The sequence below is a fragment of the Rutidosis leptorrhynchoides genome, chromosome 11, assembly GCF_046630445.1.
Source record: "Rutidosis leptorrhynchoides isolate AG116_Rl617_1_P2 chromosome 11, CSIRO_AGI_Rlap_v1, whole genome shotgun sequence".
Taxonomy (NCBI): Eukaryota; Viridiplantae; Streptophyta; class Magnoliopsida; order Asterales; family Asteraceae; genus Rutidosis; species Rutidosis leptorrhynchoides.
The window spans coordinates 391,348,545-391,369,808 of record NC_092343.1 but is presented as its reverse complement, the minus strand read 5'-3'; the positions used below and the strand labels follow the sequence as shown (position 1 = coordinate 391,369,808).

General features: G+C 43.3%; 1 protein-coding gene across 1 annotated transcript; it reads right to left on the bottom strand.

The window, feature by feature from the left end:
• Positions 1 to 1,497: 1,497 nt before the first annotated feature.
• On the bottom strand, positions 1,498 to 18,837 carry LOC139876064 (uncharacterized). Its single transcript, XM_071863364.1, has 3 exons — positions 18,461 to 18,837; positions 18,208 to 18,391; positions 1,498 to 1,648 (listed from the first exon to the last, which is right to left on the bottom strand). Exons 1-3 carry the CDS (start codon positions 18,726 to 18,728, stop codon positions 1,498 to 1,500), a joined length of 603 nt encoding a protein of 200 aa, XP_071719465.1. The 5' UTR covers positions 18,729 to 18,837.
• Positions 18,838 to 21,264: the final 2,427 nt, after the last annotated feature.

Below are 21,264 nucleotides of genomic sequence, written 5' to 3'. Positions count from 1 at the left end.
TTTTAACTCGCATTCAAAACGGAGCTCCCGACGTGAAGCGAGGGCTCCACAACAAGTTATATAGTAAAAGAGAGTTGATGATGAAGTCATTATATGCTTAATAGAGTTGTAACATGTGTTTTAAAGGTTGTAACATGTTAATTCATGTGATGTAATATTTAAAAATCAATAAATAAATAAATAAGGAAAAGCGTTTTCTTTAAAATCTTTTACTGAGTACAAAATAGCCCAATTTCTTACGATATCTTCGCCTTCTCTACAGCAATATGATTACATTTCACTTTTCTGTAATTTTCAAGAAAACTCTCTTGGTTCTATCATCCGTTAAATAAGCGTGATAGATTTTCTACAATTAGGGTTTCTTCCTGCTTCCACTTATGCTACTTTTATTTTTTGACTCTTTTGTTTAGCATATTTAAAATGCAAATTTGATGCACATGTTTTTTTCTTTAACCGAACATGTATTCCAATATTCGTTCTTTTACAATTTGTGTTGTTGCTGGATTTAAAACAGGTTGAATAACCTTAACTAAGAGCTCTATAAGTGTAGAACACTAAAAATTGGAGTGATATTTGACCACCAACTGATCAAAATGCGTAATTCATGTGTAGCTGATGAAATTTTAGATGCTACAGAGGTATTACTTTTAACAAGTTTTGTATTTTTATCAACACTACATGATGCACACTAAGTGTTTAATTAAATGTCCAAATGAAATATGGCTAATTTTCTGAATTTCTTTAAATTGGCAGATTTTTATGTGCTGCTTTGAGCTAAAATTGATCATAAGAATCATCTTTTCATTTACACTTTGCAAGATGAAGGTAACTTTCATGTATTGCATTGACTCATTTCCATTTCACCATAGTTGATATTTTTTTGGTAGTTATTGATTACGTGATTGTTCTAAATCTTGTGTTTAGAACTTTTGATGATATACTTAAGCAGTTATGTCATATTATATTACAACTACAACCTTTTTAAAGTGTAGTTTTGGGTTTGTTGTCATAATGCTCACTTAGTTTGGGTTAGTATCTATTCAAATTGTTTTCTTTGTATATAATATCACAATAAATCATATTGTAGATTTTGAAACTATCTTCATATATAGTGTTAGTTTTATATGGCAATTTTGACCCATTTGTTGTTTAGATATTGAAAAGGTGTATAAAACATTTAACCCATGAAAGTTAAAATGATAATTATTAAATTTCATCTCAAACGCTTCTCTTGATATTCAGAACCTTTTGATATGTCATTTTTTTTTTTTTTTTAGAAAACTGTGAAATATTACTCCTAAGTTAAAATCACATCATGTAATTGATTATGGTATAAGGTTATATCTTTTATGAGTTAACTCATAGTTTTGTCACCATAGTTGTGTGGTCATTTGTGTGTTAACAATTGTTAATTATGTTTCAGAAGCAACAAAAGTAAAACACTACACACAACTTTATGTACTCTTTCTTGTATAATTACCAATCATCTGAATTTAGTTATTGTATAAAGGTTTTGCAGCTTAGGAATTGTAGAGGGCATGCCTTGAGTTGTAGCCATTTCTTGGTTTCACCTTTTCCAGATAACTTCACATCCATGTGTTTTACGTTGCCCATGGAAACAGATGAAGAACATTCTATCAATTTGAAGCTGAAAAATGTTTACTTGAAATGAATTGTTAGTTAATGATACCGCAACCCGCATGCGTATGCGTGTTCTTGTGTGCGGTATGCGGCGTGCGAATGCCTTTGTTCCCGGTACGGCGGTTGCTTAGCTGTCAAGTAAATATCTTTTCCATAATTATATCCGTGATTCGGGGGAGTCAGTTATGGATGAAATTATCATGATCTGGGACGGTTCTAGAATTAGGGTTTGCCTATAAATACAAACCCTAATCATCGTTTACCGGACACAGCACATTACGTAACCATCACATACGATACACATAACGTAAAACAGCATCATTCAGCATCTTTTCAAGGTTAACAGGTTAGTCTTTTGTAAGCTAGTACCTACGACCTTATTTGGGGCCTCTTGATCGACGACCGTCATCGGAGGTGGACTTAATCACTTGGCCACCCCGCCGACATCATCATGTCGGCCAGGGTTATTCACGGTAGCCGGACCGGAGAGCCACGTTCTAAGATCCTTAAACCCCTCTTTACGTATTGAGCAGGCATATTAAACCCCGCGGTTAAAATATGCATGATCAAGTGGTGCTTTCATTGAGAGTCGAATTAATTCAAGACTGTTTAATTGCTTTTTCTTTTAAGGTTTTGAATTGTATGACTCGTTATTTACAAAATTTTTAAATTTTTTTCTTTAACAGTATCATGACTTCCGAGGAATCATCGGAACATACCCAAACAGATGTTCAGAACGCACCGTCTGGTAGTCAACATACACCGGTTATGACTACGGGGGCCGCTACTCAGGCGGGATACACGATATACCCTCCACCTATATCCGGCGAACCCTTTCAGAGGTACAAGCCGATATATTCAGACGGGGTCACACCGCCAAGAGCAAACTCACCAGTCACAACCACGCAGCTGGACTTTTCGTCAGTGGATCCAAGGGTCATCTTTGCAGGCACTGGCGGTGGAACAACGGGGCCGCATGTGGTTTGCTGCGGCCAGGTACCTATTTACAGTACCACTGTTTCAATACCTCTGCATACGCAGAGCATTCAGCAGAATTCGTCATTTACACCGTTGCAACCTTGGCAACCACCGCGCCCAGTTTCACAATTTTTAACTCCTGCGGATGCGCAGGCGTTACTTAATAGTTGGGGATTTGGGGTCATCCCAGATGCGAACTCTCATTGGGCGCCGATAACAGCGCAGCAGCAAAGCACAGCGCATACAGTTGGGCTTTTAAGTGTGTATCCTCAAGTTTCGCAGATATCTGCGCCACATGTTTCGCTTCCTTTACAGCCACCTGTGTACTCTGCGTCTTCAAGTTATCCCTCTTTTCCAACGCAGCAGCCTTGGTTATATCCACAGACGCAGGGTCAACCTTGGCAAAATGTTCAAGGGCAGGCAAATCTTGCAAGTCAATTCATGCAGGCCGCACCTCCTGATATGGTTCACTTATTTTCACAACCTGACTTTGTTCAGGACATGATGAAGCGTTTCTTTGCAAATTTGAAAGGGGACCCTGTTAAACCACCCTTCGAGCTACCAACTACCTTTGACAAGTTTCCTCCGCATATATCCGCATACCCGTTTCCATCAGCACCAAAGATACCTAGCACGTTGGGTACTTACAATGGCCTGACCGATCCAGATGATTTTTTACAGCGCTTCGAAGGCGCAATGCGCACTCAAGGCTGGGTGGATCCGGTTGCGTGTCAGATATTTCCTATGACACTACAGGGTATTGCTCTTGAGTGGTTTAATAAGTTGCCGGCGGGTAGTATTGCCGGGTTTATGGATATGCGGACAAAGTTTTTACTGCAATATCAGAATCAGAGACCACGCAAGCGCACTCACATTGAATGCCATGACATCGTGCAGAAGCCCAAGGAATCTTTGGGCGAATTTCTCACAAGGTATACTAATGAGTGCCTGCGTATACCAGATCTCAAACCAGAGCAACAGATTTCCGGACTCATACATGGTATAAACTCAGAACGTCATCCAACACTGGTAAGGCGTCTGCGCCATACAGTCCCAACAACTTATGCTGAGGCGCTTAATGAATGCCACGACTATATGCGGAGTGGCGAAGATAATGACATTCCAACAGCTAGCTCACGCAACGAGAGAAAGGACGATGATGATCGTTCGCGCGATCAAAGTCGTGGTAACAACTCTCGTGGAAGGTATCCTAGCGGTGGTCCCATCAGGAATGATAAAGGGAAATCAAGTGGCAATTATCGAAACAATAATCAGCGCGGCATCAATAATCAGAACTATGCGTTACTCAAAAGTTTGTCCAAAACGCCCAAGGAAATTTTGGCAACGGAGCCAGTATGCGCGACCTTCGCGGTTCCAACTCCGCTTACAGAATTTGGCAAGCGGGACAAAACAAAGTATTGTGAATTTCATGACGATTATGGTCATGACACCAATCGGTGTAAAAACTTGATGGAACGGGTTCTGGAAGCGCTTCGCGCGGGCAAATTGGATCATCTAAAACCACCTAAAAAGGACAAGGGAAAGACCGCAGAAGAGGCTTCGAAGTCTAAGACTTTCGCGTGGCAGAAAGTTGACAAAGCGAAAAATGCCGATTTAACCATTAACATGGTTGACGCAGAGAAAATCAGCCAGCGGAGAAAGTACAACGATCACCAGGATTGGGAGCTTCTCCCGATCACTTTCCCTCCTGTAATGTCAATTGATTCTGTTAACGAGCCCATTATCATCAAGTGTCGCATCCCCGATTGCGGAATCCAGGTTAAGCGCATGCATGTTGACACTGGCAGCGGTGTCGATATTATGTATGAGCATTGTTATCGTTTCCTTCCGGCAGAAGTCAAAGCGCAGTTACGCCAGCCTGATATTACGCTATCAGGGTTTTCTGGAGAAAACTCGTGGCCGCTAGGCCGAATAGAGTTAATGATAGAGCTTGCGGATGACAGGAACCCGCAGACGATCAGGCGTGAATTGGTCGATTTTTATGTGGTTCGTTCAACTTCACGATATAACGCACTGCTAGGGAGAAACTTCATACGGCATTTTAACATTATCCCATCGGTAGTGCATGGTTTGATTAAGTTTCCCACACTAGGAGGTGTTGCCACAGTTGCGTCACATCAAGCAACCGAGTTGTGTGGCTCAGTTGCGCCTATAAGCACTCCTAGCGTGGGAGAACAACTGGCAAATTGTGCAGTCATAGCAAATCGCTTGCATCCGGATAAGCGAATTAAAATCGGCGCAGGCTTGTCAGCCGAAACAAAGGCCAAATTGCATGGAATTTTGTCCGCAAACGCAGATGTTTTCGCGTGGCGAGAGTCAGACATGACTGGGGTTCCGCGTGATATTGCGGAACATAAGTTAAATGTTAATCCATCATTGACACCCGTTAGGCAAAAGAAGCGGCATATGGCTCTAGACCGCAGTGATTGGTTGTGCGCAGAGGTGGACAACCTTGTCAAAGCAAGCATTCTGCGGGAAGTGCGTTATCAGACATGGGTTGCAAATCCTGTATTGGTAAAAAAGGCTGACGGTAACTGGAGGATGTGCGTTGATTTCAAAGATATTAATAAGGCATGTCCCAAGGACAATTACCCTCTCCCGGAGATAGACTGGAAGGTAGAATCACTATCGGGATTTAGGTACAAGTGTTTTCTGGACGCATACAAGGGTTATCACCAAATCTTAATGGCTGCGGAAGATGAGGACAAGACTGCTTTTCATACGCCGCAGGGTATTTATTGTTACACGAAGATGCCTTTCGGTTTAAAGAATGCTGGCGCGACCTATCAGCGTGTAATTGACGCAGCATTCAAGCACCAAATCGGTAGAAATCTTGAAGCGTACGTCGACGACTTGGTAATTAAAAGCAACACCGAAGAAGACATGCTCGCGGACATCCTGGAAACGTTTGCATCTCTGCGCAGGATCAACATGAAGCTTAACCCGCTTAAATGTAGTTTTGGGGAAGAGGAAGGCAAGTTTTTAGGTCATGTGGTGACTGCGCGGGGTATCAAGGCCAATCCCAAAAAGATTGAAACCATTGATAATTTGCCATCTCCAAAGACAAAGAAAGATGTGCAGAGTCTAACGGGGAAGCTTGCGGCTATCGCACGGTTTCTGTCGAAAGCCGCAGTGTAACAACCCAAACCAAACCACGACAATTCCCGTTAAATTTCACAACAAAAAAAAAAATTTCTGGTGCAGTTCATTTGCGCGGCGCGCCAGGTGGGTGCGCGGCGCGCCAAACCACCTGGACAGCCCGCTGTCCCCGGAAGTCAATTTAACGAAAATGTTTGACTAGTTCCCGACATTTTTAGCCAAAACGCTTTTAACCATACATTCATATATATAAAACTAGCACGTTTAATTAATAAAATTGAGTTTACGAAGCGGGTCCCACAACGACCCATTTTACCACCTTAAGTACCGAAATACAATATTTGACCAAAAGACTTTTAATACAACAAAGCCGAGCATGGCGATTGGGAATACGCTACCCAATCCTAAATGATCCAAAAGTAAGTCACTAAAGCAACTATGCACGTCTTCTAGTCCTCGCGCTTACCCGAGCCACCAATCCACATGCGATCTATAAAAAGAGTCAACAACGAGAGGGTAAGCTAATGCTTAGTGAATGATAATATACTACATACATATATATGTATAAAATGAATACGCCACGCAAAACAAATACCGCATACCGAAGCATCCAAGTATAAAGCATCTACACTAAGCATACCGTACGATCTAAGCAACGAGCTAAAGATACAACACAAACATGAGTCCACCAACGACAAAGTGAACATCGCCAAATAGCTACACCCGGAGGGTTAGCTACAACACAACAATACATTAATATAATACAATAATAATAATACACAAGGTTAACCCCTTAACCTCAAACACACGAACATTGGCCGAACAACCCGAGCCTTGTGAATTCGCACAACCCGAAATTCACTTCTCAACCATAAGATGACCGAACAACCCGAGTCATCATGAATCCGCACTACCCGAGATTCATTACCTCCAATAAGGTGACCGAACAACCCGAGTCACCATGAATCCGCACTACCCGAGATTCATTACCTCCAATAAGGTGACCGAACAACCCGAGTCACCATGAATCCGCACTACCCGAAATTCATTTCACAATACTAAAACCCACGGTCACGGGATTATAAAATCCACCACACAACCATATCAACCCTTCGCCATTAGGGTTATAACAACCAAATCACAACCAAGTGTGATAACGTGCACACAAACGTGTACTTCGCCAAAGGTGGTCAACCAAGACGCACAAACGTGCCAATTGGACTCATACACAAGTCCTTCAAATCCACCTATATGTGAAGTGAGCTCTATAACCGAGAATCACTTCACCCGACCCGCACCCATCCTACACATACATATGCATATAGGATATTATCACTCACCTTGAAGTCTTGAAGAAAGCTTCCAAGTGAACCGCAACTCGCCGATGGAAAATACCTATTCCATTATCACAAATACCACAACACAATTAGATTGGATTCACAAATTAACCCAATTCGTCACTTAGTGCCATTTCGACCCAAATGCACTTCCAAACACAAACCGTACCCAAACTAACCAATAATCACTAACACAAGTGAGAATGGTCCTAATATGCCAATTAAACCCGAACTCAAGTGCTAAACACGTGTCATACCCATTTTGACACTTAAACCCTAATTTTGACCCATAAAGGTCAAAATCTCATCCTTTACAAGTTTTGCCACCAAAACACATTTAACTCGGTCTTATACTTCAACTTAATCCATTTTAAGTTTATAAACCTCATTAATTCGCCAATCGGGTCATAATTACCACCAAACTCTAATTTGACCCAAAGTCACAATTAGTCATCCAAATACCCTAAAATGGTTTCCAATACTTCCATAATCACTAATCCAAGTGATTAAACTCATAATCAAAGCCTAATCAAGGCCAAACCGCCAACCAACCCAAAACCCACCAACAATAACTATAAGATCCGATTACTAGCTTCACTTAACCCATTTCATCACTTAAAAGGGTTTTACAACTAATTAACTCAAAACCCTAACTTGAATATCAAATTAAATAAATGAAATTCGGAGTTTGAGCTTACCAATACTATCACCGCGTAGCCGAGAACGAAAGGAACAACTTTAAAACCCGAGCTTTTGCGAGAAATCCACTCCTTCTTCCCCAATCAAGCTCTCTCTCTCTAAACTCCCTTCTCTCTCTCTAGATGTAAGTGTGTGAGTGAAAGAGGTGAAAATGAAGATAAGATTGCCCATGGATCAGTTTTGTGGCTCAAAACCCGGCCACCAAGTGAAATACCCATTTTACCCTTTTTAAAACACTTAAAAGAAAAAGGGGTCTGCCAGCTCGATTCTGCGCGGCGCGCACCAGGACCGCGCGGCGCGCAACATGCCTGTTCCAGCTTCTTTTGCTTTTTTTTTTAACTAATACAAATAGCCAATGCAACCAGAACTCGAATGTTATAAGTACATAAGTATGTAATATAAATATTTGGGTCTTACAACTCTCCCCCACTTAGACTCGATCACGTCCTCGTGATCCTCGTCACTTAACCCAACGGACCTCACCTCACGGTCCTCGACGTAAGTCCCAAACCGACTTTCCTAAGCAATTCTTTCCAACGAATCGCCTTCTACAACTTAATCGTCACCCGCGATTTCTCAAGTTCACAACCCGAGCACTAAACCATGCTCATTCCCCACCATCGAGGAAAACTCAACTAATCTCGTACCGGGATGTCAATCCCTTAGCATACTAATACCGAGTACAACTCTAAAAGCAACCAAGTCTCAACCTAAGGTCAACGACCCGAAACAATGAAGACCGAACCAAAAGAATCCTTACGGATACCACCAATCACGAATCATCCATTGTAGTGCGCAATACGACCCATACGCAACTACCGTAACAACACAATCCACGGTTAGAAACCGATAGCGCCCAAAGCGGCTATGGGAACACAAATCCCAAGGTGTACGAAATCGTCCATCGTCACACCCGTAACAAACATGTGAGCGAAACACGGCTATCGCATCACTAATCATACCACGTGGTCCTCACGACCCCACCATCGACGCATAAAACGACCGATAGTTCCCACAACATGGTCCTTACGACCCCACCATTGGTGTATCAAACAACCAATAGATTACAACTCAACATGGCCGAAACAACCCAAGCCAAAACACATATGGAGGATGGTCGAAACAACCCGAACCTTAGTGAATTCGCACAACCCGAAATCCACCAACCCAATCCATATATCTCACAACGAAATGACCGCACAACCCGAGTCATCGTGAATACGCGCAAACCGATATTCACTACCACCGCCACATAGTATAACCGAGGATGGCCGTACAACCCGAGCCTTAGTGAATCCGAACCACCCGACATTCACTACCTCAAACTATGAGCCCAACCAACAGGGACAATCGTACTACCCGAAATATTGTGAATACGAACAACCCGATATTCACGTCCCACAACACAACTCTCTTGATGAAGTCAGCGGACCCCGAAGGTCATGCTCCACCAATCTCAATACCGGATGAAGTCAGCGGACCCGAAGATCATGCTTCACCGATCTCAACACCACGCTCATGACGAAGTCAGCGGACCCTAAAGATCATGCTCCATCAATCACGTACTCCCATGATGAAGTCAGCGGACCCTAAAGATCATGCTCCATCACGTAACCATACTATAATGAAGTCAGCGGACCCGAAAGTCCTGCTTCATTAATCCACAATACTACGATGAAGTCAGCGGACCCCGAAGGTCATGCTTCATCAACCACATACCATAATCGAGCAAGAACCACCTATATCAAACATAGGTACCGAACAAGAATTCTCCAAAAGAGAACCCGACACACACCTTCCTTAACCGAAGGATTTCACCTTGCTCACCAAACACGTCCATTATCTCTCAACGAGATTTACCACATTACCACCTCGGTGGTAATTCCAATCTAAACCATAAGTACAATTTATCCGAAATCGTACTCTACCACAAATCGACCAAAACTAGGTCTCGACAAAGTGTCCGGATCTACCAAAAGCATCATCCGAAATATCACACTAAAACTTCCTCGTGCGGGAGTGCGACTCCCCCACTTGGAACCACGTTCCTATCTCACAACTCGTACAACCGTACAATGCTACCAAAGGTAGACTTTACCGACGATTGGGTACACACGACCCATCACTACACCTTGCTCCAACCTTGAGCATACAAAGGATTTCAATCAATCCTTAAACACTTCGAACGAAAAGTGTAGCACGATTACACAAACCATACCCTCGCAATTATCCAATTGCTTTAGTTTGTCAAGTTTCACTTAGTCACTCATGTACCTAAGGGTTTCTCCCAGGACCCTAAGTACAATGTAACCACAACACAATCGGAGTCGACACCACGCTAGTAGGTATAAGAGAGGCACCTAATGTCGCGTCATAAAGACTCCATTACCAACACACATCGAGATTTTAAACACTCGATCTCAAAGGTTCCAATCACCCGACGAACCCCATGGTTCATCACTTCAACACAGAAGCGAACACGCGCTTAACAATCGAACACCAAATCCATTTCCGTGGCTTGGTAGTAACATTTCCCAAATACTAAGGAATGCTTGGTTACACCAAGTCTTACGCCCTTCGTCCAACAACCAAACATGCAAATTACTATGCAATTAACAAGTCCGAACATATATGCCACGTAAATAAATATTCAAAGACATATTTATTAAAACGGAACATACCTCAACGTCTCCTTGCGGCATTCGCCGCCGCCAACTCGGGACAATCCGGCTTGCGATGTCCCTCTTTATGACAATAGTAGCACATTCCGTCATCACTTCTCGGCATTGTGCATTCCCACAACTTGTGACCCCTAACGCCACAATTGAAACACCTAGGCGCACGAGAATCCACCGCGCCCTTTACCACATTACTCGTACTCGCACTCGGACCCTTAGTCCTCTTACTCGGAGCACCATAAGAAATAACCCTTCTCTCACTTGAAGGTTCGGCCTTTTTCAATCGCGTATAAGACTCGAAACCTCTAGCCACCGCAAATAACTCCGCAAACGACTTCGCGTAACCCCGGCTAATTTTGCTTTTCAAGTCATCGCTCAAAGTTCGATAGAAATCCTCCATCAACAAACGATCGTTCCCCAAATATTCCGGGCAAAAACGAGCCTTCGACATAAAAGTCGTCTTTAAAGTATTCAAGTCCATAGAACCCTGTTGCAAATTTCGCAACTCACAACGCAATTCCGATAAATCGGCTGAAGTTCGGAACTCCTCGAAGAATTCCTCCTTAAATTCGTCCCATGATAATGCCATAAACGTCTCACCACCGACAAGATCAATCTTGCCATCCAACCAATCCTTCGCCCTACCTCGCAACAAACTAGTAGCGAGTCTCGTCTTTTTCTCGGGTGGGCATTCCATAGTACGAAAACACCCTTCGACATCCGAAACCCAAGTCGTACTCACCAAAGGATCCGGTTTCCCATCATACATAGGGGGTTTAGTCCTCATGAAGCTCTTAAGACAACGCTCCATTTCACCCCTATTTTGGAATTCGGAATACTTCCCATCCATTTCTTCTCGAAACGCCCTCATTTGCTCCGCAACGGCGGCCGTAACTCTAGCGTTAAATTCCGTGTCGTTCGTCCCGGTCTCGTTTCGCGTCGTCATTCTAAAGAATGCAAAACGATTAGTCCACGCACGTATAAAATGACACGCACAACACCCTCCCATCTTGCTAAACACTCGTCGTACATCACTTGTTAGACACGATTTGCACCCGTAATAAGGTCTGCAAGTTCTTATTACGCACGCACGCCGCATCGACTCGTTAGTACAACGACCGCCTCGCTCGATGCTATAAACAAACACAAACAAAATTCTACGCGATAGTAGCACACGCGAGAATTACACCACAACACAAATAATATATTAATAATATCCGCATTACTAATATCAACGTTAGTCGACCTATAAACAAGGCACTAACTAAACCCGTTCCTGACCCGTAATCCTACAAGTCCCGCAACAAATTACGCGCACACAAAAGTCTAAGTCTAGGCACTTATCTCAAGTCACCTAAATCCCTTAGACCATGCTCTGATACCACTTGTAACAACCCAAACCAAACCACGACAATTCCCGTTAAATTTCACAACAAAAAAAAAAAATTTCTGGTGCAGTTCATTTGCGCGGCGCGCCAGGTGGGTGCGCGGCGCGCCAAACCACCTGGACAGCCCGCTGTCCCCGGAAGTCAATTTAACGAAAATGTTTGACTAGTTCCCGACATTTTTAGCCAAAACGCTTTTAACCATACATTCATATATATAAAACTAGCACGTTTAATTAATAAAATTGAGTTTACGAAGCGGGTCCCACAACGACCCATTTTACCACCTTAAGTACCGAAATACAATATTTGACCAAAAGACTTTTAATACAACAAAGCCGAGCATGGCGATTGGGAATACGCTACCCAATCCTAAATGATCCAAAAGTAAGTCACTAAAGCAACTATGCACGTCTTCTAGTCCTCGCGCTTACCCGAGCCACCAATCCACATGCGATCTATAAAAAGAGTCAACAATGAGAGGGTAAGCTAATGCTTAGTGAATGATAATATACTACATACATATATATGTATAAAATGAATACGCCACGCAAAACAAATACCGCATACCGAAGCATCCAAGTATAAAGCATCTACACTAAGCATACCGTACGATCTAAGCAACGAGCTAAAGATACAACACAAACATGAGTCCACCAACGACAAAGTGAACATCGCCAAATAGCTACACCCGGAGGGTTAGCTACAACACAACAATACATTAATATAATACAATAATAATAATACACAAGGTTAACCCCTTAACCTCAAACACACGAACATTGGCCGAACAACCCGAGCCTTGTGAATTCGCACAACCCGAAATTCACTTCTCAACCATAAGATGACCGAACAACCCGAGTCATCATGAATCCGCACTACCCGAGATTCATTACCTCCAATAAGGTGACCGAACAACCCGAGTCACCATGAATCCGCACTACCCGAGATTCATTACCTCCAATAAGGTGACCGAACAACCCGAGTCACCATGAATCCGCACTACCCGAAATTCATTTCACAATACTAAAACCCACGGTCACGGGATTATAAAATCCACCACACAACCATATCAACCCTTCGCCATTAGGGTTATAACAACCAAATCACAACCAAGTGTGATAACGTGCACACAAACGTGTACTTCGCCAAAGGTGGTCAACCAAGACGCACAAACGTGCCAATTGGACTCATACACAAGTCCTTCAAATCCACCTATATGTGAAGTGAGCTCTATAACCGAGAATCACTTCACCCGACCCGCACCCATCCTACACATACATATGCATATAGGATATTATCACTCACCTTGAAGTCTTGAAGAAAGCTTCCAAGTGAACCGCAACTCGCCGATGGAAAATACCTATTCCATTATCACAAATACCACAACACAATTAGATTGGATTCACAAATTAACCCAATTCGTCACTTAGTGCCATTTCGACCCAAATGCACTTCCAAACACAAACCGTACCCAAACTAACCAATAATCACTAACACAAGTGAGAATGGTCCTAATATGCCAATTAAACCCGAACTCAAGTGCTAAACACGTGTCATACCCATTTTGACACTTAAACCCTAATTTTGACCCATAAAGGTCAAAATCTCATCCTTTACAAGTTTTGCCACCAAAACACATTTAACTCGGTCTTATACTTCAACTTAATCCATTTTAAGTTTATAAACCTCATTAATTCGCCAATCGGGTCATAATTACCACCAAACTCTAATTTGACCCAAAGTCACAATTAGTCATCCAAATACCCTAAAATGGTTTCCAATACTTCCATAATCACTAATCCAAGTGATTAAACTCATAATCAAAGCCTAATCAAGGCTAAACCGCCAACCAACCCAAAACCCACCAACAATAACTATAAGATCCGATTACTAGCTTCACTTAACCCATTTCATCACTTAAAAGGGTTTTACAACTAATTAACTCAAAACCCTAACTTGAATATCAAATTAAATAAATGAAATTCGGAGTTTGAGCTTACCAATACTATCACCGCGTAGCCGAGAACGAAAGGAACAACTTTAAAACCCGAGCTTTTGCGAGAAATCCACTCCTTCTTCCCCAATCAAGCTCTCTCTCTCTAAACTCCCTTCTCTCTCTCTAGATGTAAGTGTGTGAGTGAAAGAGGTGAAAATGAAGATAAGATTGCCCATGGATCAGTTTTGTGGCTCAAAACCCGGCCACCAAGTGAAATACCCATTTTACCCTTTTTAAAACACTTAAAAGAAAAAGGGGTCTGCCAGCTCGATTCTGCGCGGCGCGCACCAGGACCGCGCGGCGCGCAACATGCCTGTTCCAGCTTCTTTTGCTTTTTTTTTAACTAATACAAATAGCCAATGCAACCAGAACTCGAATGTTATAAGTACATAAGTATGTAATATAAATATTTGGGTCTTACACGCAGAACGACAGTTACCATTCTTCAATACTTTGAAAAATTGTTTGAAGAAAAAAGAATTCGTATGGACTCAGGAAGCAGAATCAGCCTTTCAGGAGATGAAAAAGGTGCTTGCAGAATTACCAACACTTACTGCGCCAGTATCAGGAGAAACGCTAACGCTGTACCTCGCGGCATCGAAAGAAGCTGTCAGCTCAGTCCTCATCGCGGATCGCGGAAAGGTAATCCATTAATTTGCATGCTTTATTTATATCGCAGAAATTTAACGACTGAGGTTTTTCTCAGACGCAAATGCCGGTCTACTTCGTAAGCAAGACGCTGACATCAAGCGAAGTAAACTCCTCACCAATAGAAAAGCTTGTATATGCGCTGGTCCATACGGCGCGGCGTTTGCGCCGATATTTTCAAGCACATCCAATCGTGGTTCTAACTGATCAACCAATCAAACAGGTTGGTAAACGCCTACTTTGCGGCAATGAACGGGGTTACCGCATTGACTAACGCAATCATTTTTCTTTCAGGTGTTGTACAAGCCTGAGATTTCTGGCCGAATGGCTAAGTGGGCAGTTGAATTAGGTGAACATGAAATAAATTTTTCTTCGCGCAGTGCGGTTAAGGATCAAATACTTGCTGATTACCTAGCAGAATTACCTGCGGATGTCGAGGCATCAGCAGAACATCAGGATCCACCTGCACCAACTTTGTCACCATGGGAAATGTACACCGATGGTGCATGCAGCGCAACTGGTGCAGGTGCGGGTGTAATTTTAACAGGCCCGGATGGCGAAGAGCATACATACGCACTGCGGTTTAATTTTGCTGTTACAAACAACGAAGCAGAGTATGAGGCTCTGTTAGCAGGTATGCGCATTGCGCATAGGTTAAATGTTAAAATTTTGCACGCATATGTGGATTCAAAGCTAGTATGCAGTCAGGTCAGCGGAGATTTCGAAGCGCATGACATAGCCATGCAGCAATATCTATCGCTTGTTCACAACCTCGCTGACCAATTTGAAGCTTTTCAAATCTCCCACGTAATGCGTGGGCAAAATAAGAAGGCGGATGCGCTAAGCAAACTGGCTGCCTTGGCTTTTGATCATATGGGGAAGAAAGTTCTAATAGAAGAACTCAATGCAAAATCCATTGTTATGATGCCTTTAGTGGCACCAGTTGAGGAATCAAGCTCAACATGGATGACGCCCATCGTGGCTTTTCTGCGGGATGGCACTTCTCCTGCAGATTCCGCGGATGCAAAGAAAGTCCGCGTTAAGGCACCGCTGTATGCCCTTGAGGGTAACGTCCTATATCGAAAGAATTATTTGGGACCGCACTTAAGGTGCATTGGCCCGAAAGAGGCGGAGGAAGTTGTACGCGAGGTGCATGAGGGTGCATGCGCACTCCATTCGGGGCACAGGTCCATTGTGTCAAAAATAATGCGGCTAGGATATTATTGGCCCACCATGTACGCGGATACTGCGCGCATAGTTAAGCAATGTGAATCATGCCAAATACATGCACCTATTAGCAGAGCACCTGCGCATCCAATGATACCAGTCTCCTCACCGTGGCCATTCTGCAAATGGGCAATCGACATAGTCGGACCATTCCCAAAAGGCCGAGGTAATTTTATCATTTATTTTCTTAACATGTTACTCACATCAGTACCTTACGCACATTCTGCACACGCAGGAAACATCAAATTCTTGATTGTTGCAATCGACTATTTCACAAAGTGGGTTGAAGCGAGACCGCTGGCAGCAATCTCAGGAAAAAGGGTGCGAAATTTTGTATGGGAAGACATCGTCTGTCGATTTGGTATACCAAACGAAATTGTTAGCGATAACGGTACGCAGTTCGCGGGTGACCCTTTCCGCAGCTGGTGCGCGGAGCTTAATATTAAGCAAACTTTTACATCTGTCGCGCATCCGCAGGCGAATGGCCAGTGCGAAGTCACCAACCGGGATATAGTAGCTGGAATCAAAGCTAGGTTGGGTCATGGTCGCGTTGGTTGGGTGGATGAGCTACCGAAGGTTTTATGGGCGCATAGAACAACACCCAAAGCAAGCACTGGTAAGACCCCGTTCAGTTTGGTCTATGGATCAGAAGCTGTTGTACCCGCAGAAATTGGGGTACCAACTTTCCGCATACAAAATTTTGATGAGCAAAATAACTCTGAAGCTTTGCGGGAAAATCTTAATTTGCTGGAAGAGCGCAGACTCTCTGCGGCTGTCAACGAAGCAAATAACAAGCAAAAAATCGCAAAGTACTATAATCAGCGTGTGCGTTCGCGCTCTTACAAGTGCGGTGACTTGGTTTGGCGTCAGAACGACGCAAGTCATGCGGAGGATACTGGGAAACTGGGCCCCCGTTGGGAAGGTCCATACAGGGTAGCGAAGGCAAACAATACCGGGGCGTACCATCTCGAGACACTAGATGGAAAACCTGTGAAACGCACTTTGCATGCGACGTTATTGAAAAAATGTTATATGTAGCTAGGTGGACCTGATCACTCCAGTTTATTGTAGCACATTATTTTTTCTATGTATTTTTCGTCCGTTTGGATGTGTCGCAGTTGTAATTCTGATTAATGCCAATTAAATATTTACTCGCGCATACTTTTGTTGTTTAAATCTTTTTTGTATGCGGTTCCTGCCTACTTAAGGGGTGTCCTCTAGCCCCCGTGCGGCAAAGGGAATTGGTTTTTCCCTAGCCAAGCGCCACGCAGACTAGATGGCTGCAAAGTTGACTTAAAAAATTACAAGCATTGGTTTGCTTGTGCGTAATTACTCTCGCATTGGTTTGCTTGAGGAACTCAAAGCATAAAAACATTGGCTTGTTTTTAGTTGCGTTGCTTACCATACAGCTATAGTGCACCTCTAGTACATGACAAAGCGATAACGCAGTAGCTTTCGAGTCTAAATTATTAAAGGGTAATTGTTAAAGTATTGGTTTATTTTACGCAGTAATACCCGCATACGCATGAGTTTTGGTTAACTATGCGCATGGGCATGCGGTTCACATTTTGTTTTGATTCGCGATATATAAACAAATAAACACACTACGCATGCATATCAGGAATATATATACATCAAATTAAGTTGTTACATAAGAGGTAATTGTTTGTAACGCCTGCCCAACACGGGACTTAGGGCTGCAAAAATACAAATACCTGCCTAAGCATAGGACTTACGGCGCAATCCAACACTAATAATCCTCCTTTAAAAACCCATCGATCGACATGTTCGGGTCCGCAGCGAATGCGTTGATTAGGGGGATAGGGATGGATTTGATGGCTTCTTCCGCCTCCATTAACGCAGCAGCCGTTCCCTCTTTTAGCTTCTTTTGAACGATGTCGGGGAACGGCGGTGTTAGACCGCAAGCTTGGATTACCTCCTGCACAGCCTTGTTGATTTCATGGTCCCTGACCGCATCAACGTAGGCATTGAGCTTGTCGGACACAGGCTCTGAGTCCATCACCTTTTGCGCAATGGTAGGGAGTGCGGTGCGCAGCTTCGCTAGATCCGCCTCTGCCAGCTCGCGGTTGGTTACCGCGTCATCCCTTTCTCTCGTAACTTTCTCAAGCTCCGACCGCAAACGTTCTGCATCCCCCTTCGCTTGCTCAACCGCACCAACCAGCTCACGGCTCTTTTTTCTTTCCTCAATCAGCGCGGCTTTGGTTTCATTCGCGGTCGACTCAACAGCCTTACGCGCCTCCTCAGCAGCATCCCTATCCTTCTTGACCTGATCTACACCCGCCTGCAGAAGTCCTAGCTCTACCTCTTTGCGCAAAGCTAGCTGGTATATGCTGGAAGAGCGGCGGGCCTGATCCGCAAACATGCCGAAAAATACAAGGCCGTTTTGAATGAAGGCATTGTGTGCCTGGTTAAACGGTAGAGCGGCCAGTTGCTCGCGGAATTCGTCCGGAAAGATTTGTTGCAGGAACGCAGACTGCTCTGCGGCATTTTCCGCGGAAGACTGTGTGAGTTGGCTGAGGTTGGCAACGCGGAAGCTACCTTGCGGAGGAGTTGGTGTGGAATCGGAATCCACGTGTATTGTCTTATCCTTTGATGTGGCGGTAGCTTGGAGATCTGGGTTGACCCGCGGGGTGGACGGCTGCGTCTCCTCCACATGCTCTGCATATCAGTAAATAGTTATAACGTGAACTTTATTATGCGGTAAAGGCGCAAGGAATGGACGCTTACCAGTGATGGGGGGAAGTAGTTCTGCGGAGCGTGGCTCGATTGGAACAAAGTTATCGTTCCGCATGTCCTCCCTTTGTTTGGGAGTCATCTTCTTCTTCTTCTGCTGAGCCGCAGAGGTCTCAGCTGCTTTGCGTTTGTTGCCAGATGCCGCCGGCGATTGCTCCACGTTTTCGCTAGCTTTCTCCTGCTCTAGCTGTACGTTCACATCTTGCTTGCGGAAGGAGATTCCCGCAATCTCTTCCGCAGTCAGCACCTTCTTCATCCTCATTTCTGCAAAGATACGCGCATGCGTTAGATAATATACATACAAAAACAGTTTAGTACGCGATTATACTATTCCTACCCTTTCCATCCGGTCCGACTATGGCTGGGCGCACATCCTCCCATGGCCAGTGTGCAGATATCTTCCCTAGCCGCATCATTACGTTCCCATATGATCGATGCACTAGCTGTGCGTTTGCACACTCCGCTAATAGTTTTCTTTCATCCTCATCCAGGGCGGGGATCTTGTTTACATCCTTCTCCACCTTCTCGAACCATATCAGCGTTTGCGGGAAGTTTGCACTCACCACAGTTTGGTCGACGAAAAAGAATGTCTCTTTCCAATTCCCCGCATTCGATTTTGGGGTCTTGGTGAAGTTTTGACGAGCGAAGAAGGTGAACCACGATTTGTTGTGGTGGGCTAGTCGGTATAAATGGCAAAACACCTTCACCAGGGGCACTTTCTTGAGTGCAACGCACCACATCTCGAACAAGACTATTTTTCCTATAGCGTAAGGGTGTAACTGACCTAATCCGACCTTAAAGTGATCTAGCACGCCCAGGAAGAAATCAGTGGGAGGAACCCTAAAGTTGCCATGCTTAAAAGCATGTTCGTAAATAGCCACCTTTTTCTCCGATGGCTCGTGGGCTCGCTGATTGGACAAAGGGGGCACCGGATTGTACTTGGCTAAGGGAGGATACTGTTTCACTAAGTAATCTATGTGCTTCTGCTCTATAACAGACTCTACGCTATCTACATACGTCTCGTTAGCTTTAGTCATTTTCTAGGAGTAATCGGATGAATACTAACCTTTAAATGGTGGCCGGAATGTTCGATTTTTGATCGGAATTCAAATTGGCAGCGTAACGAGGAAGCTTGAAGCAGGAAAGTGGAAATGAGCTGCAAAATGGGGTATTTATAGGGCAGATTGGATGGAGTGGTGTGATCGTGGCTGTACACGTGTTACGCAATCGACGACCAGCACTTTATTTATGCGCGTGGATGCCGGTTGGGTATGATTACATGTACGCGCGTGGTTGGCACGCGCCTGACACACTGCCACTTTATGTCATGTCTGCCGAATGGGCTTCTGCGATTGTGACAGGCATTTAATGGCATCGAGGCGCACGCGGAATATTAAATGCTAGCCGTTTTCTTGTTTTTTCTTTCGCTTAATAGTTTGATATCATACGCCTCGCGCCATATAACATCAAACTGGGGGGACATAATGATACCGCAACCCGCATGCGTATGCGTGTTCTTGTGTGCGGTATGCGGCGTGCGAATGCCTTTGTTCCCGGTACGGCGGTTGCTTAGCTGTCAAGTAAATATCTTTTCCATAATTATATCCGTGATTCGGGGGAGTCAGTTATGGATGAGATTATCATGATCTGGGACGGTTCTAGAATTAGGGTTTGCCTATAAATACAAACCCTAATCATCGTTTACCGGACACAGCACATTACGTAACCATCGCATACGATACACATTACGTAAAACAGCATCATTCAGCATCTTTTCAAGGTTAACAGGTTAGTCTTTTGTAAGCTAGTACCTACGACCTTATTTGGGGCCTCTTGATCGACGACCGTCATCGGAGGTGGACTTAATCACTTGGCCACCCCGCCGACATCATCATGTCGGCCAGGGTTATTCACGGTAGCCGGACCGGAGAGCCACGTTTTAAGATCCTTAAACCCCTCTTTACGTATTGAGCAGGCATATTAAACCCCGCGGTTAAAATATGCATGATCATTAGTTTAATTCTTTTATTTCATTTTTATTGTCGTTTTAATAAGTTTTTTACAATTCATAATTCATATTGATCCTACTTTCATTCAGTTTTTGAAACTTTTATTATTTCAGATCTCAAATATTTGCCACTTAATTGGATTATCATGTGATTGTCTTCGATATTTAGTATTGGAAATCTTTAAATTGAAGGTAACTATAAATCACTCCTTTTCTATTTATGAATTAGAGTGGCAATGTTGGTGGCATTTTGTATTTTTTGGGTTTTAATGTTGTTAGTTACGTAGTATACAGTTACCATACACTTGGATCAATGACTCAATGTAAGTATTTATGTGTAAGGTTCTTTACATCTGAGTTCGATCACCTTTTCTGAAGTCAATTACGAAGTATCTTCATCAAGTTTGAACCTTTGTGTAACTCCTACTATTGCAATTAAGAAGGTTTACATTTTAAAATGTTATCGAATTACTAATATAATCGAATTATTGTTTCAAGATATATACATTAAGTTTTTAACCTCCTTTTTTTAAAGGGTTTAATTTTTTAACACAGTGCATTATTTATGCTTACACAATTTCTTTGCATGTTAAGGACTTAAATTTTGTTTGGATATGTTGGAGGCGTGACCCAAAAGTTTTGGAGTGGATAAGTTCCGAGAGGAGTTATAATACATTAAGGATTATTGATTTATTAAGAAGTCCTTATCCAATAGAAATTCTTATTCCTATTCACCTTGTTCGGGATATCTATAATTATATCCCCTAGCAGCCAATTTTAGATATACACA